The 16,216-nt window shown below is 43.1% G+C and overlaps 3 protein-coding genes across 4 annotated transcripts; all 3 read right to left on the reverse strand.

The window, feature by feature from the left end:
• Positions 1-545: 545 nt before the first annotated feature.
• LOC311501453 (keratinocyte-associated protein 3-like) lies at positions 546-9,906 on the reverse strand. 2 transcript variants are annotated; one of them, XM_084563287.1, is made up of 6 exons: positions 9,478-9,906; positions 8,202-8,398; positions 6,246-6,305; positions 4,038-4,229; positions 2,529-2,675; positions 546-2,434 (listed from the first exon to the last, which is right to left on the reverse strand). In XM_084563287.1, exons 1-6 carry the CDS (start codon positions 9,488-9,490, stop codon positions 1,994-1,996), a joined length of 1,050 nt encoding a protein of 349 aa, XP_084419413.1. In that variant the 5' UTR covers positions 9,491-9,906; the 3' UTR covers positions 546-1,993. The 2 variants fall into 2 exon arrangements, with proteins under 2 accessions (XP_084419413.1, XP_084419412.1); XM_084563286.1 differs by having other exon boundaries at positions 8,202-9,906.
• Positions 9,907-10,351: 445 nt separating this feature from the next.
• Positions 10,352-12,110, reverse strand: LOC311501515 (gap junction beta-3 protein-like). The gene has a single exon (XM_084563393.1). The coding sequence runs from the start codon at positions 11,817-11,819 to the stop codon at positions 11,088-11,090; it is 732 nt and encodes a 243-aa protein (XP_084419519.1). The 5' UTR covers positions 11,820-12,110; the 3' UTR covers positions 10,352-11,087.
• A 1,420-nt stretch (positions 12,111-13,530) lies between these two features.
• LOC311501514 (gap junction beta-4 protein-like) lies at positions 13,531-14,592 on the reverse strand. Its single transcript, XM_084563392.1, has 2 exons — positions 13,989-14,592; positions 13,531-13,901 (listed from the first exon to the last, which is right to left on the reverse strand). Exons 1-2 carry the CDS (start codon positions 14,522-14,524, stop codon positions 13,610-13,612), a joined length of 828 nt encoding a protein of 275 aa, XP_084419518.1. The 5' UTR covers positions 14,525-14,592; the 3' UTR covers positions 13,531-13,609.
• Between the last annotated feature and the right edge of the window lie 1,624 nt (positions 14,593-16,216).

The raw sequence follows: 16,216 nt of genomic DNA on the forward strand, positions 1-16,216 counted from the left end.
TTAGTGTCACTGCCTTCTGCTGGTAGGATAAGGAACAACAGTTGCTATTCCCTGATCTACTGCTGTTTAATCCTTTTCTATTCTCACTGCCTCTGATGAACTGGTGTTGGATAAATACGCCCCCTTCTTTCTTCCTTCCTTCCCAACTGCCCTCACCTTCCTATTTTTCTGTTGCATGAAAACCTCATGTGAGGATGTCATGTTTGTTCCATTGGACCTGAAATATACCTATGTGTTTCAAAGCTGCACGAGTGAGCCGCGTCCTCATTTCTGGTTATTTGGTATATGTGTGGAATGAACCGACGGAGTCCGAGTCTGGTCCGACAGCTGAACATTGCTGTCACATGTCTACAGCATGTCAAGGTATGCTGCTTATTAACACGTATCTGACAGGAGTGTTTCCACCAACCTGCCAGGATTGCTACATGTGTGTCTGAGTGCAACCAGTCATACCTGTCAGGTCACTAGCTGCTGCTACTACCGCATATGAAAAAACAAATGTTTTTTGGTTAGGGTTCAAACACAGAACACACCTGACAGTTGGATAGTTTTAAATAAAAAATTTATTCAGCAAAGAAATAAATACAAAAACTTGCAATATAGTTTCCCTTGACCTAACAGCAGATTTATTCCTCTTAATTCTCAGTCTGTCCTGTATGAAACTTCCAGTCCTATATGCAGTTAATGGTCCACACATACTCTGCAAAATTTGCTTCACTTGTGAGGATCTGTATTTATTTCTACAATACCAGCCTCAGTTATATGCATAAAACTAAACATTAAAAGAAACAGGGAAAACACTGGTCTTGCAACGACTTAGGCAGAAGCTAGGAACTACCCTCTTGGGTTTATGCTAAATATTCAGGCTGGAGCCATGAGACCATTAGCTTAGCTTAGCATACCATTTAAAGCAGGTTAAAACAGCTAGCCTGGCCAGCCTGGCTAGCCTGGCTTGTGCATGAACGAAAAAAAAAAAAGAAAAATGGAGTCCAGAGCCCATAGCAAGGGCCATGAGACCATTAGCTTTCTTAGCGTAATGTTTCTGCTCATGTATGGACCAAAAAAGGAGTAGATGCATGAGACCGTTCGCTGGAGTCACAAGACTATTAGCTTAAGTTAGCATACCAACTAAAACAGGTTAAAACAGCCATAGCCATTTCTGCTTGTATTAGGATCCAGAAAATACTGGAATGTAGTGTTGGTAAGTGAGCTTTAGTGGTGCTGATAGACATATGTTGTATCTGCACAAAATCAGACCAGGTGTTTCTAGGTTTCCAATTTTGTGCTAAGCTATGCTAAGCTCCAAATTCGTACAAATCCACAAGACTCAAAACAAAATACTGTTCGCATTATTTTGTTTAAAAGAATGGAGCTGTTGGCAGTTTGTATTAATCTGGTTTAATTTGGTGATTAACAGCTGCAAATAGGTGAATATAACAAAAACCCAAAGAAGCCTATTTATGAGGCTATGAGATAAGAAGGGTAGCACTAAAGTTTAAGCATGATGGAAAAACTTGATCTTTCCACTTTGTTTATGCTTTCCAAAAAACTTGTCATTCTCACATATTTCATAAATAAATGATGAGCGGAAGGATGCTAGCAAGCTAGTCCCAGATGTTTTTAGTCTGTATGCTAAGTTAAACTAACCATATTGTTACTGCAGCTTCACATTTACCAAAGACAATAGAGTAGTGGCTATTTTCTCACCCAAAACTTGGCCAGAATGTAACAAGCTACTGACATTAAACACAATTAGTCTTTCATAAGTAGAAAGACAAGAACAAACTCACATATCTAGGATAATGCTAACTATGGACTATCGGAAATTCACACATGAACTCACACGAGGTCTACTAAATAAAACACTTCCCACCTCTGACCTCGTAACTTGACGTACTGACAGGAAATGAGTGTTGTGAAAATAAAGTTTGACTCTGAGTACTGTAACAATAACAACGGCATAGATGAAGAAGATCTGGCATGTCGAATATGGCTAAATCCAGAAGCTGGACCTTTCCAATGTACTCCTCTCCAGCAGCTGGTGCTGCTCTGGCGCCCTTTGCTGGCTGCCAGGCCTCGACTCTGGCCTTTCTCTGTTTGACCTTTCTCTGTTTGACCTTTCTCGGTGTGGCTGGTAAAGAGGTCGTCTCTCTGAGGGAGGAAGACTCTGGTGCTGGCGGGGAACATGCTGCGGTCGGCGCTCCTGTCTCTGAGAGCCTGTGTTCCATCTTGGAAGTTCACTGGAACTTCTTGGAGGCTCAGTGTGGTGTCCTACAGGTTGGCTCCTGCTCCTTGGAGGCTCAGTGTGGTGTGCTACAAGTTGGCTGCTGCTCCTTGGAGGCTCAGTGTGGTGTGCTACAGGCTGGCTGCTGCTCCTTGGAGGTTCAGTATAGCGAGAGGGAGCAGCTACCTCCACTGGCCTCACCACATTGATCTAAACCGAGAAATGAAGTTAGAACAGTTTTCTGATCAACACCAGGGATTCGGTGTTCAAAGCAGCAAATTATGTGTTTGAGATGAAACCTTACCGCTTTGGTATAGTTTCTGGGTCTCTTCCTGGTAGGACAGCAAGGTAGACCCAGGAACGAAACGCAGACAGCAAAGCAACGGGCAGAAAACACCAGCTGGATGACACAGGTCACGATTAGAGGTATCCAAAGGATCAGAGTGGTACTCTGGGGAGGCAGAGGAGAGGAGTTAGTGGAACACCAGCTGGACCATGCAGAGTGCAATCTGAGCGCAAGAGCCCTCACGTGTATGGGTAATAATGTGATATAGAAGCAGATTCATTCTCTGACGGCGGTGTAGCGCTGCAGAACACCAGCAAGTGTTCAGTTTGCACAAGAGGGAGTCAGCACTGACGATAAAATATGCAGAGCAGAAACGTATCAAAGTGCACAGAGGGAGTTCAAAGAAAAAGAGCTGCCTTTTGTTGGACGTGCTGACTTTCAGACTACAAACAGAATGAAAGGTACAGCTTGGAGTTTGGACCATTCTTTGGAAATCATGATGAAATATGCAGGAAGCAAAGAGAATAAACCTGGCATGACAATCAGTATCAGAACCAGAGGACCAAAAAACACTTTCAGGCGATGTAGTACGCCCTCCGGCAGCCATATTGGAGGCCCCTCGATAATAGGCAGCCCTGGGGGAACGGAATCTGTAGTCTCAGAGGACTAGGACAAATTTATTTCTGAGTTTTTTGTTTTTGCCTAAAAAAAAATTTAACGGTTGAGGATGCTAATGGTGTAGAACACTTTTAGCTAAACTGCAGCAGTAGACTTAGGATGCATTCAGGCACAGCACTAAGCGTAGGTCACCACTGTTTAGACATACAGCATAGTAAATGTGAAAGAACACACTTGGACAACTACTCAAAGTAAAACAAAAATATCTGTCAAGAGATTGATAAGTAGCCATTCTATTCATGGCTGCCTGAAGGTCAAGTCAAGACTTTCCACTGATGCACTGTCACACAAGTCATGTATACAATATAAACACTAATTCTGGGGTCTAATTCTGGCTTAATGGTTGCGTTTGCGCTGCTAACTGCCCAAACCCGACGCAAATCAAAACATACGCTGCGTGCATCTGCAGCGGCTCTGCCATTAACCCCCTGTGTCACGATTAAATCCAGCTTAAGATAAAGGTCACTTAACTGACAAATTGTCAGCTACAATGCCACAGTGGTGCCGGTGTGTAGAAGCAGCTGTGAGGCTGAGCAGGCCTGACAGTCCATCTGTAGCACACTGGAGCAGGACACAGCCTGGGGGGGTCAGGGTCAGGTCAGCGTTTCTGCCACCAGAGTGCGACTGACGGAGTGACAGAAAAGACGGACACCCAGCCTCCCGCCTATTCTCCCACCCCCACCCTCATGTATACACACAGAATGAACACAACCGCCATGATGCGCAGTCTCGCCCTGCTCTCTTGCGTTCATGCAGCAGTGGCCATGGTCAGCTGTTCGAAGAGAGAGCTGCTGCGGTCACAGTCGATGCCTTCACCTCAGCATCTGTCATGCGTAGTAATACACTCACATATAAGCGCGTGGGGTCAAAGGGACACTCGTTGGTGACGCTGGAGTAGCCGATGGCGTCGGGGAAGCGGCAGTGAGTCAAGAGGCTCCGCCCACCGAGAATGATGGCCCTCACTGCAGACACGAAGAGCCCGATGGCCGAAGCCGCCGCCATGAGGGCTGCGAGCAGGCTGACGGAGAAAAGAGACCACGTCTGGGGAAAGAGAGAGGGACACACGGATAAAATAATCAGGGAAGCAACTCTTGATGGCCGACAGGGCGAAGCTTTAATGCTCCAAGCTGGGAGACTGGGGCGTGTGCAGAAATGAATACACTTAAGGACGGCAGAGAGTAAACAGCAGATCATTTGACATGTCATAGCAGGAAAAACACAGGTGTCGTAACGGCTGGGTTCCAGCCTTCCCTGGTATTGTCATGGCTTTCTCAGGAACACTTCATGTCAAAATGTCTGTGAAAAATATCTGTACAAACAGAGCACATACAGTAGCTTTAAAGCTGCAGTTACTGCATACAAATGTAATATTTCACCACAAAGGGAAAGAAGTCAACAGAAAACTTCTTTATGTTCAGACTGCATAACTTGCAATTTCAAAACCCACTAGTAGCAGCAGTAGCTACACTTTGTACAGTACTGTCAAGTACTGTACAAAACCAGTTATGTGCTGCAATGATTGGGAAAAAACAGATCTTATCACAGTGTGGGTAGAATCAAGATAATTCAGATTTTATTTTCACGTTAAGATGTTGCTTAATATCTGCTGCACTGGTTTGACCAGTCTTTGTCAGAACCCTCTTGTTAGTTAAAAAGCAAAAGCACCATGTTAAAATATCGTTTTAAAGCTGACCACACATGACACAGAAATCTATTCAACATAAACTCAAAAAAATGTGAAAATGCATGCGTTTGGTACAGCATTTAAGTGTGACTCAACTGCGTTTAAGAGATGAGGCTGCTGATAGTTGACATCTTTCTAAATACCATGAAAAGACCCAAAGAGCAATGAATAAATCTTGCAAACTAGGATGACTCTGTTCCGTATTCCTCAGTGAGCCTGAGCGCCGTTCATGTCCAGAAATGATCAAAAACATATATTACTGAGACTCAGTGGCGCACGCATCGTCCTGTCGAAAATCCGCCGCTGAAAATAGTCCCAAACATATGCACTATTACGGTTTGAATGTGGCTCAGTACGTAGAGCAGGTTGTCCAAAGACCAGGGAGTTAGTGGTTCACAGAGCACATGTGTCCCTCAGTAGGACACTGAATCCTGAGACGTTCTGGTGGCTAATTGTGACACTGTGACTATAAAGTGCTTTAAAAAGTATCAACAGTTAAAAAAAGTGACGTATAAATACAAAACTATTTGCTACAGTGCCCATCATCATTCAGGAATTACTTGGCCTTTTAAAAAATGAACTGTGTGTGTGACTGGGTTTGAGTCAGTCACAATCAGCATTGAGGTGACTGGAAGTGCTGAGAGGTTAGATTAGCACACTGCTGGTGTTGGTTGATGATAAAAACAACAGAGTACCGCACACCTCAGTTATACTCCCATCAGAATCACGATGATAAATGACATCCTTTGGTATGTTTACAGAAGGTGAGACGTGAGCACACAGGTTGTCTAGACCCATAAATGAAGATGACTGAGCTGTTGAGTGAAAACTCGATAAAGACGACAATAAGCGCCGCGATTTGTCAGCGAGATTAGAAGCTGTAGCGGCCAGAAACCTGCGATAAAGGCCTACGCCAACGCGTCATCCACGCTTCGAGATGCCTGTCTAAAGATGGTTCAGGAGTCAGACTGTTCCCGGTTAGCTCGGCCCTGCCCGCTTCAAAGTGGCCCCCGCCAACAAAGGAAACAGGGAGTGGTTTATCGAGCACTCAGGTTTAGTCAAACAGCCGGCTGCCTCGTCAGTCCCGTCTGAGCGGCCCAACAGCTGACTGAATAAACAGAGAGGAGAAGTCACACTACGAGCGGAGATAGACGGTTAACACACAAGAGGCTGTTCCAGCTCTGCAGGGCTGGATTCAGACACCTGAGGCAACGTGCAGGCTTTTCATGTCATGAGACAGAGAAAAGGAGGAGAAAGAGCAGCACAGAGAGATGGATATATCCAAAAAAACAAAAAAAAAACAGTTTGGCACTGTGACAATGGATCAACAAGACAAGCAGAGAGGAGAAAGTGAAAGCAGAAGTGACACTAACCAGGGCTCTGCTCTTCTTATTCTTGGACAGGATAATAGCCAGAATCCCAACAACAACTCCCTGCAAAGAAGAAACAAAAAAAAAAACATTCACATTGTTAGATTTGTAGCAGCTACCGTGTGTCCATGGCAACCCACTGAAAAGGAACTGCCAAATTACTACGAAACTAAAATAGTCTTTCACGTCATATATGTCTCTTTAAGACACTTTAAGTAGCAAGGAAAAGACAGTGTCTCTCAACACCACAGCTGTTCTATGACCACAGGGATTTCAAATATGCCTTTAAGTACCAGTGTGTGTTTTCAAAGTTGGTGTTGTAAGGCTTAAAGAAAAAAAATCATCACAGAATGATCACAGTTTAACAGTTTAAGATGATCAGATAAATCTAAATTCTGCGTGTCTAAAGAGGGAAGTTACATATGTTTACATTCATTCTTCATTCCGGAAAAATGGTTTAACAAGAGACCCCAAAGTCTCATTGGATCCAACAACAACTGATACTACTTTGCAGGTTTTGAACATCTTTGAAATGCTTCTTCATAGCAGCAATAAGGATCTTTTCTGGCACAAACCAAAAGAATCTATTAGTGTAGTATTCTAGAAGAGGAAGCTGCACAGTGACAAGAAGGGAACCCTTTGGAATGATCTGCATTTACGTACAGTCAGGGTTCAAGGGTGAAAACACACTAGCACCTAATAACAATGTAAACGCTTGATCTAATGAGCAGGCATTCTTTCTGTGCGCGGTTGTCCCGCATGTGGTAAAGGTCAGGCGATGCCTGTTTCTGGGAGTTAGAGAATCAAGCCGGTCTGAGGCTGACCACACTTTATTTTTTTTTTGTTGGAGGTTTTAAGGCAATGATTATTGGACGCCTCAACGGTCGAAAGGCTTGAAATGAGTTGTGTGGAGATATGAATGACGCAGGAATGGATGTGGGCCTGTCTTCATCAATAAAGTCGGGGAGAATAGACGTCATTCCCAGCAGATGTGATGCGATTTGACGCTCCACACCAGCAGAACCACTTTGCGCATGTCAAAGAATTCTATTCTGATTGATGTTTAGAGGCACGTATACACATATAGCTTATCAGACCATGCTACTTAGCGTCAATGTAAACAGTTAAGCCGGTTTCTCTTATCGGAATGATTTCAGTCACGTTGCAGACCTCTTGACGACGTAATCACAATTTCTATAAGCACAAAATAGTCATATATTCGTCTCCAGTTCGAAAAAAACCGCACTCTGACTGAGATGTTAATATGTCTACTAAAATTTCATCATGTTCTAATATTTTCATTTACATGGAGCTGCGCATTCTCTGATCGACGTCAAACTTCAAGTCCAGTTAGACGGTATCGTCCTTTGGGATAGGTTAGGTTGCTCATTTCTGTCACAAATGTGTGCTTTTCTTTTGGACATAAGTTTCTACCACAGCCTTGGAAACGGCTAGCTGGCTGGTTTGTGTACAAAACACTGAGCTGAGCGGGAACGGGCAACAATCTGTATGAGGCAAACTGAAGTAAAAACCTTGACTGAGACACATATGCTGTATACATGTAAAGGCTACTTCTAAAACAAGACTAATGTGCATATTCCACATATCCCAGCAGGGCTTAATTCTGAAAACCAAAACGAAATATGACCAACATCAAATTCTGATTACTGTCACATTCAGATTAATAGTGGAATGTAGTGCCTACTTAAAAGTTAGTTTAGCACATGGTGTTGGCCAAAACATTTTATGGCCCGTGCAAAAAACAGGTCATTCCAAAGGGTTCACATACTTTTTTGTCACTTATGGAATCACTGCCCTGAAGAAAAACAACATTACTTGCGCAACAAAAATGCTACTTATTTCTGGAATGGCAATAGAGAGAATGTTCAACCTCTGCCTAGAGATGTCGCCCATCTCCATCCTTGACACTACCGCGAAATCTGTCCACCGCGCACTCACCACTAGTCCGGAAGTGAGGGCGATCACGTTGGAGATGGCGTACTCCATGGCCCGGGCCTGCTTGTGGAGGTTGATGTGTCTGAGCACCACGCCGTGCACCAGCGCTCCCAGCAGGAAGTTAATGTGACCGATGAGGACCACGCTCAGACCCATCTTCATCAGGGCCTTGGGCTGCTCCAGGCTGGAACAACACACTCCTGAGGAGAGCGGGGGGGTAGGAAGGACAGAGGAGAAAAGCAAGCTACGACGAGTTGCAGTGATTTCAGATAACCTCACATCATCCATGTTGCTACTGTCGTATTGATCAGAGACTTGGCAGCCAGGTCAAAACCACAGCAGAGATGTCAGCTGTATTAATGATTAGCTGCTGAGCACATAGCTACAGTGCAGGCTGTACAAACAAGTGTCTTAAAGTTCAATAAAGACTAGTAACTAGTATTCAATTCATGCCATAGTCAGGAAATGCCTCAAATTTGACTTGGACTGTTAAAAGAAGATCTCATATAACAGATCTTGACTGATCTGAATGTAACCGATCACCAGTAGTTGATCCCCGCACCTGTTTTACAGGTGATTTGTGTTCGAGAAGTCAAACAGATACTTGTGCATGTGTGAGACAGAGGACACGTCTCCATTTTAACAAAATCATTAGCTGCTGGGCACAGAGCTCTACAGTGTCTACAGGCTGTACAATGTGTATACACTGCCAACGAGTTTTCAAGATGCTTTCTACTGACGCCATAGCCAGGGGAACGTGAAAAAGATGATTGGGTGTCACATACCCATTGAAGGAATATATCTGATCACCTGAAAATGATCTTTGCGCAGGTGATTTGCCTGTGATCACAGTTAAGTGTGTGACAGAGGACAAGTCTACATTTAAAGTGGCTGTTCCAAGGACAAGATGTTTCAAGACTGACCATTTGGGGAATCTCCCTCAACCCCTTATGCAGGGGTGACAATTTACAAAGCTGTCGAGCTGGATAATTTAACCATGTGGAGCAAAGGTTACAGATGCAAAACCATCGCAAACATTATGATTGCACGCTTTAACACGACTGTTGATTAGTTTGTTCTAACTTGGCAGAAAGCCACAGGAACCACCGATTTAATTTAGGCACAACACAAACATTATTTCTGTACTAATGATTATCATCTCCACACTGCTACTGTGTGCCACACCACGCCCAACCGAGCTACGTGAAAGTTTTAAACGAACACTTGCCGACTCCGTACACGCATGTAAACACATAAACTCCACGGACACGTTCATTACCTGTACCGGCCATCTCTGTTCAGGTCACCATTCAGTTGAAACGACAGCGAGCCCTGCGCGTTGTCGGCCTGGTCGGAGCGTCCTTTTCAACCCAAACACAAGTTCAACACGGTCCCAGCAGGGAGTGACACACACGACACTTCTGCAGGACGGTTTTGTTTTTTGTTTTCAAAATAAAACCTCATCTCAGGTGGTGTCTCTCAAAATGTATTGTGACTGATGATCATTCGGGTGAGATTACCAGAATAAGTTTGACCGTAGCAAGCAGTTTTCCCTCAAGCTAGTGTGTGCAATTTTGTAGACATGATTAGGATTGTGGCACCAGGGAATAGTGTAGTCACTTTAGCAAATGTAGAAAAAGCAAAACAAAACCCTTATCATAATTAAGATTGTTTGTTAAACTGATGCGTAAAATACTTCACCGCTCATCAAGAAAATACTCCATACACGGCACATCATGTCGTCTTTGATAGGTGTTTCAGACTTTTATTTTGAAGTTGATAGTTGCTCATTAGCAAGCAAGGTGCACCTGTTGGCGCTTACCTGTTTTTTTTTTTATTATTATTATTTTTTTTGGTGGAACAAAGTATAGAAATGCACCACAATAGTCAGTTTTACTTTATTAATAATTAAAAAATATATACTATAATTATTATTATTTTTAATAAACCCGCGGCGCGCCATTGACATTAAACCTTCATGTTTGTTCCAGTGTCAACACGTGGTTCCAAGCCGAGCCACACTGGAGATGCGAAGATCCCACAGCAAAACTTTAAAAACACAATTAAAATATTATATGAATACAAAAATATGACTATATAAAGTGTTATTTAGTTATATCAAATATAAAAATGCAAGTGCTGTTAAAAATCCAAACATGACTATAAAAGCTATAAAAATTCTTTTAATTAAGAGGTTGGCTAATATGGTTGGAATTAATAATTCAAATAATAAACGAGCACAAAATAATAAAAATCCGGGAGCTGTGTTGTCTGAAGGCTTCTTGCCTGTTACATGATCGTGCCTTTGGTGCCACCACGTGGAGAGAGGACGCTAGTGAAGAAGGACAGATTGAAGCTGATCTTAACCGTCACGTTCTCTGACTGTATCATACTAAGACAAAAACTTTATTGTCAGTGCTTTGGAGAGAATACATACACTTTTATCACTTGATCAATCATTTCCTGATGATTTCATTAGTTAGTCTGCAATGTATCACAATAATACTAAAAAATCACACATTATAGAAAATGTATGCCTTTGAAAATGTACCCTTAAAGGGTTCACCCTCTTTCAGGGCTGTCTAATGACAATACTCAATAAACAATACTATATGGGCATTGAAGGAATCACTGGTTTCTGTAATTATGCCTCCAATTGCTGACGGCCATGAAGGCATCCTTTCCTGAGGTAAAGAACCTTAAGTAAAGCTAATATAAGACGTCAGCTGTTTGACAAATCAAGTGGATGTCTTAAATTTGAATTAATCCCAAGAGAAATAATTACAGTAACCGAGAACTACTTCAATGTACATAAACAAAAGCCTTGAAAGAAAAAAAGATTTCCCTATGCTTGGTTAATTAGAGGCATCAAAAGACTTGGGTCTCCAGCTATGATGCAAGAGAGGACTTGCAGCCATCACAGTCCATGTCAGGGTGGACCCTCCTAGATTTGGTGTGGACGCTGCCTCGACGCTTTAGATTCACCAACCGGGAAGCTATCAGATACAAAATCTCACAAATGTTGAGTATCACACACACAACGGATGCCCCCACCATAAAGTAGGTGAAAACAGTCTTCTCCGTGGGTCGGGCTATGTAGCAGTCCACCAAATTTGGACAGGGGCTGACATCACATTGTACCTTCCTGGGCAGTTTGAAGCTGTCGTAGATGTAGTGGAGCAAGTAGAGGAAAGTGATCTCGAAGCCGGTTTTGGTGAAGAGGCTCATCAGGTAGGTCCACCACAGGCCGCCGTGCTTCTGGCCCGGGTTGTCGTAAAGCCGGCAGTTCTCGCCGTGCTTGGCCTTGTACTTGCGTTCCCGCTCTTCCCTGTAAGCCACATGCAGCACCACCATGAATGAAGGGCAAGTGACAAAGATGAGCTGGAGGGCCCAGAGGCGAATGTGAGAGATGGGGAAGAAGTAATCGTAGCAGATGTTGGTGCAACCGGGCTGCCGAGTGTTGCAGTCAAAGTGGCCCTGGTCGTCACTCCAGACCCGCTCGGCAGCCACCACGAAGACCAACACCCGGAAGACGAAGACCACCGATAGCCAGATCCGTCCGAATCCAGTGGAGTACTTGTTGACTCCACTGAGGAGACCCTCGAGAAACTTCCAATCCATGAGCTCAGCTTTGGTTGACTTCTTTTAACCTGTGACTGTTAAGAAACTGGAGACCTAGAACGCAACAAACAGACACAGTTATCCAATCATTTATAGAGTGAAATAAAGTTGTGTCAGTTCTGGTCGGTTCCAAATAAATCCAATCATATTTTAGACACTTGCTCTTGTTTTGGATTAAACTATTGTTTGACGACTCTGAGACCTTAAACCTGTCTCCCGCCTCTCGCAGTATTTTCACTCACATACAAAGTGGGTCACTTTGAAGTAACATCTCTCCACAGCTCTACCATATTTGACTTTAGGAAAGTTTAAGCTGAAGCTGGAAAGCAAGTTATTTTGAGCTCCGTCTCATTCTGCACTAGTCTACACCCAATTCTGCCTTAAAATCAGTCACAGCTAAAGCTCACCCTTAGATTTCTGGTCTTCCGCTCAGTCCATCATCTGCCCTGTCTGGGCAATAGACTTACTGTGATTCAGAAGGTAGCTTTGGTTGGTAGAAGAATCAAGCCTTGACCAGAAACTCGAGGCGTGGCCACTTTTGGCGTCCACCCAGAATGTCCCTTCAAACTTCCGTGTACTTAAAACAAACTCCTTTCTTGCCCCTTGTCAGCTTCACGTTATCTTAAAATGCCAAGCTACGTCTAGAACTCCAAACACAATGAAAGTTAAACTATTTCTATTGCTAACTCCTACTATTATCTATTCTTATTGTACTACAGTACTTTGTACTTTCTGAAAATGATGAATACAGAAAGTCCAAAAACACCTAAATACTCATAATTGTTTTGTCTGAATGAGGAATTTGGTTGCCAGGTGTGACTCCAGTAAAGAGATATGGACTTTAACAGAGCCCTTTTAAATGTGTTTGTATACACTAAGACTAATCGCCACGTTTCTTATCAGTTCTGCTGGGTAACTCTGATGTGGAGATATGTCCTTCTCAGCCTTTGGCTAATCCTGATTAAAGAAGGCCAACACCTAACATTTGATTGAGCAAACGCTGCAGAGCTAAAATGTACCAGAGATATGAAAAGTCAATAGTATGAAATCAGATATATGCTTGCTTTTTTCTCAGGTAATTTGCACACCTTGTTAGTACGCCCACGTTTTTATGATAGCGTCCTTTGCAAATTGACTCTCGACCTATTATTCTGAACTTAACGGAAACTAGGCCATGTTTGTCATTGAGGTGGTCTACAACTATAGTGTACTATAGAAGTCAATGCTTTTTAAATTAATAATGAAACACTGATAGCTAACATTTTGGTACATGTGACTGTGCTGTTTGCTTTTGAACATTTTACTTCAGACTGGATTTCTATTGGTTCAGTTTACAATACCCTACATACTGTTGAGTGTCTACACATGCCGGCAGAAAACCCATTATAAAAAATCTATTAATTAAGTTACGTGAGTTCAGTAAGTGTGGTTTCAGAACTTTAATGTGGGAATAAAAAAGGCACAAGTGTGTTTAATGCTAGTGTTTCATTCTTTGTTTATGACTAATTCTGGTTTGTTCATTTTCTTCCATGTATGCTAGAAATAGATAACATTTTAATCATATTGTCAAAATAAATCATTTCTGCTCAGCATCATTTCAGATTCAAAGTTTATTAAAAAGCAGCAGGTACTCATTAAGCACAATAAAATTAAAGGACAAAAACGCAAAATATTTTTAATGTAAAACTGCTTAGAAAAGTGACATGACCTATGTAAAAAAGCATTTCTTTAAACAAACAGCCTTTGCGGATAATTCTTGCTAAGATTTATTCTGAAGCTCATTACGTCTCTCAGGAGACCACTATGGCGTACGGTGGGGCTGAAGTCTGGTTGCCCACTTGTGTGTTGTCTTCCACCTGGGGCTTCTTGTCCAGGACGGGCTCCTTGTACGCGGAGTTTTCCTTCCCGGTCAGAGGGGTTCTGGTCATCATGAAGGAGTTCCCTCTCATGGAGCGGGATTCTCCTCCGCAGCACTCCCAGAACCTCTTTCCGCACAGGTAGACGATCTCGCAAAGGGTAAGAAATATGCACACGAAGCTGGTCACCACCATAAAGACGGTGAATATTTTCTTCTCAGTGGGCCTGTCAAACACATATAAGATGAGGCATATTATAGAGACTGAAATTTTTTAATCTTTGACCATTTAGAACCTTGAAGGCATCCCTTACCTAGCAATGTAGCAGTCCACCACATTGGGGCATGGATCTTCATTGCATTTCACCAATGGAGGGAAGAAGGTGGCTTCGTAGATGTAGAAAAGCAGGAAGACAAACACGCCGTCTACTGTTATCTTGAACAGCAGACTGAAAAAGTACGTCCACCACAGGCCCCCTCGTTTCTTCCCAGTGTTATCATACAGAGGGACGCAGTTTTCTCCATACTTCAGTTTGTGTTTGCGCTCCCGGTCTTTTCTGTAGGACACATGGAGAGTCACGAGGAGGGATGGACAAGTGACGAAGATCAGCTGGAGCGCCCAGAGTCTGGTGTAGGAGATAGGGTAGTAGTGGTCGTAGCAGACATTCTGACAACCGGGCTGGCGGGTGTTGCAGTCAAAGTCCTTCTGCTCGTCCCCCCAGACCTTCTCGCAGGCCACCAGAAAGACCAAAAGCCTGAAGATGAAAACGATGGCGAGCCAGATGCGACCGAACGCCGTGGAATACTTGTTGACCCCGCTGAGGAGCCCCTCGAGGAAGGCCCAGTTCATGGCGTTGCGTTGTCAGGCTGGACCCCCTTGGACACAAATAACCCCCGCAATGTGGCTCACACTCTGCTGAGTGCTCAGATCTAGTTGGCTTGGGTGTGCTCTGAACTGGGCTTGTCAAGCACAGAAGCTTTTTAATATTGTACTTAATCCTGCTGCCGTCTTGGCACGGGTAGAAGGGGAGGGAGGGACACTGAAGAAAGCAAACAGAGACTCATTCTACAGCTACAGTCGCAGGTGGAACTGATGATAACAAACTCCTTGACTAACAGGCAGGAAATAGGCCAACTAATTCACATTTAGAGGGGTCTATTGGGAGAAAGGGTACATAGTGAAAATAATTGTGTTTTCATTGGTGTATAATCGCCTATGGTGTCCACCATGTTTTCTATTCTAATGGCCAAGAACAGATACATCAAACGCTCGCTCTACAGAGTTTTTAAGCTAAGATGTCATGGTGCCAGCTGCATTTTTAACGGACAGACGTGAGATCTATTCATTTCATTCAGTCAAAAAAAAAAACAACTATCCATTTTATACCATCAGAGCACTTGTTCTCAATGATTTCCTCACTCATCGACCGACACAGTTTAACTCGCTGGCTAGCCCGTTGTCTCCACAGTGGCCGATAACTTCTTGAGAGTGAATATATACAATCCCATCAGTCAGAATCAAGTATTCCTGAGGGTTAGGACCACAGACTGTATAATAAGGTTTGGACTTTGTCTGAACTTGTCTAGGCAATCAGATCTAGCCATATTAGATTACTCAGCAGTTGGTACAAAAGTGCAACGACGCAAGTGGGGAGCTCAAGTCTAGTGAGAGGCCCAGTGTTACAGAGTGGGGAACTAGTATGAAGCTGTTCAGAGACTTGAGCACGTGGAACATACTTTTTTTTTTTAAAAGAAAAAAAAAAAAAAAGCTTGATTGCACCATGGCTTTGGGGGCTACAAGAAAATCAGCTGTTAAGAGTCGACACCTTTTTGTCGTCAACAGGGCTCTCAAGTTTTGAATTTAGCTTGGAGATGTTTATTTATTTATTTATTTATTTATTTGGGAGGGGCGAGGGTGAAGTGCGTTCGAAGATAATGTATGAGTCTATTAAGCTAACCATAACCGTCCATAGCTGTTTAATTAAAGTAGTAAAATAATATATACATAAAGCAAATGGCCTGCATAGTTCCTCGACTTTACTAAGCAGCTATTGTAAAAAAAAATAGTAAATAAAAATAAAAATGATTACCTGATGGCGACTTCCAGCTCTTCTTTGACATGTGCACGCAATCGCAGCACTCGCACGCGTTTGTGGAAGGCGAGATTTAGGGTGCTGCTATTTGACCTGGCAACGAGAAATACTATTTTCCGATTGGCTGATGGGGTCGCCGATTCAATCAGAGCCGTCTGCCTTCGCCCCATCCATTCATAGATGACTAATTTGTTACAGTGAGTTACTAATTTCATACAGTCTGTGTTACTAATGTGCGGAATGTTTTATCACTTCTCAGCGTGAGAAATGTCATGTGTGGCGTGTGAGCGTGTGAACTTACCGAAATGTGTGAGACTTGAGAACCCTTAACTAAGACTTAGTAGACTTATCAGTGTGTCTGTGAAGGTTCTCAGTCATCCAGGTCATGGTAGACTTTATCAGTATGTCAGAAGATAGGGGCTTAGAACTAGTCATAGCATCCAAAGCCA

This window comes from Chelon labrosus (genome assembly GCF_963514085.1).
Source record: "Chelon labrosus genome assembly, chromosome: 16".
Taxonomy (NCBI): domain Eukaryota; kingdom Metazoa; phylum Chordata; class Actinopteri; order Mugiliformes; family Mugilidae; genus Chelon; species Chelon labrosus.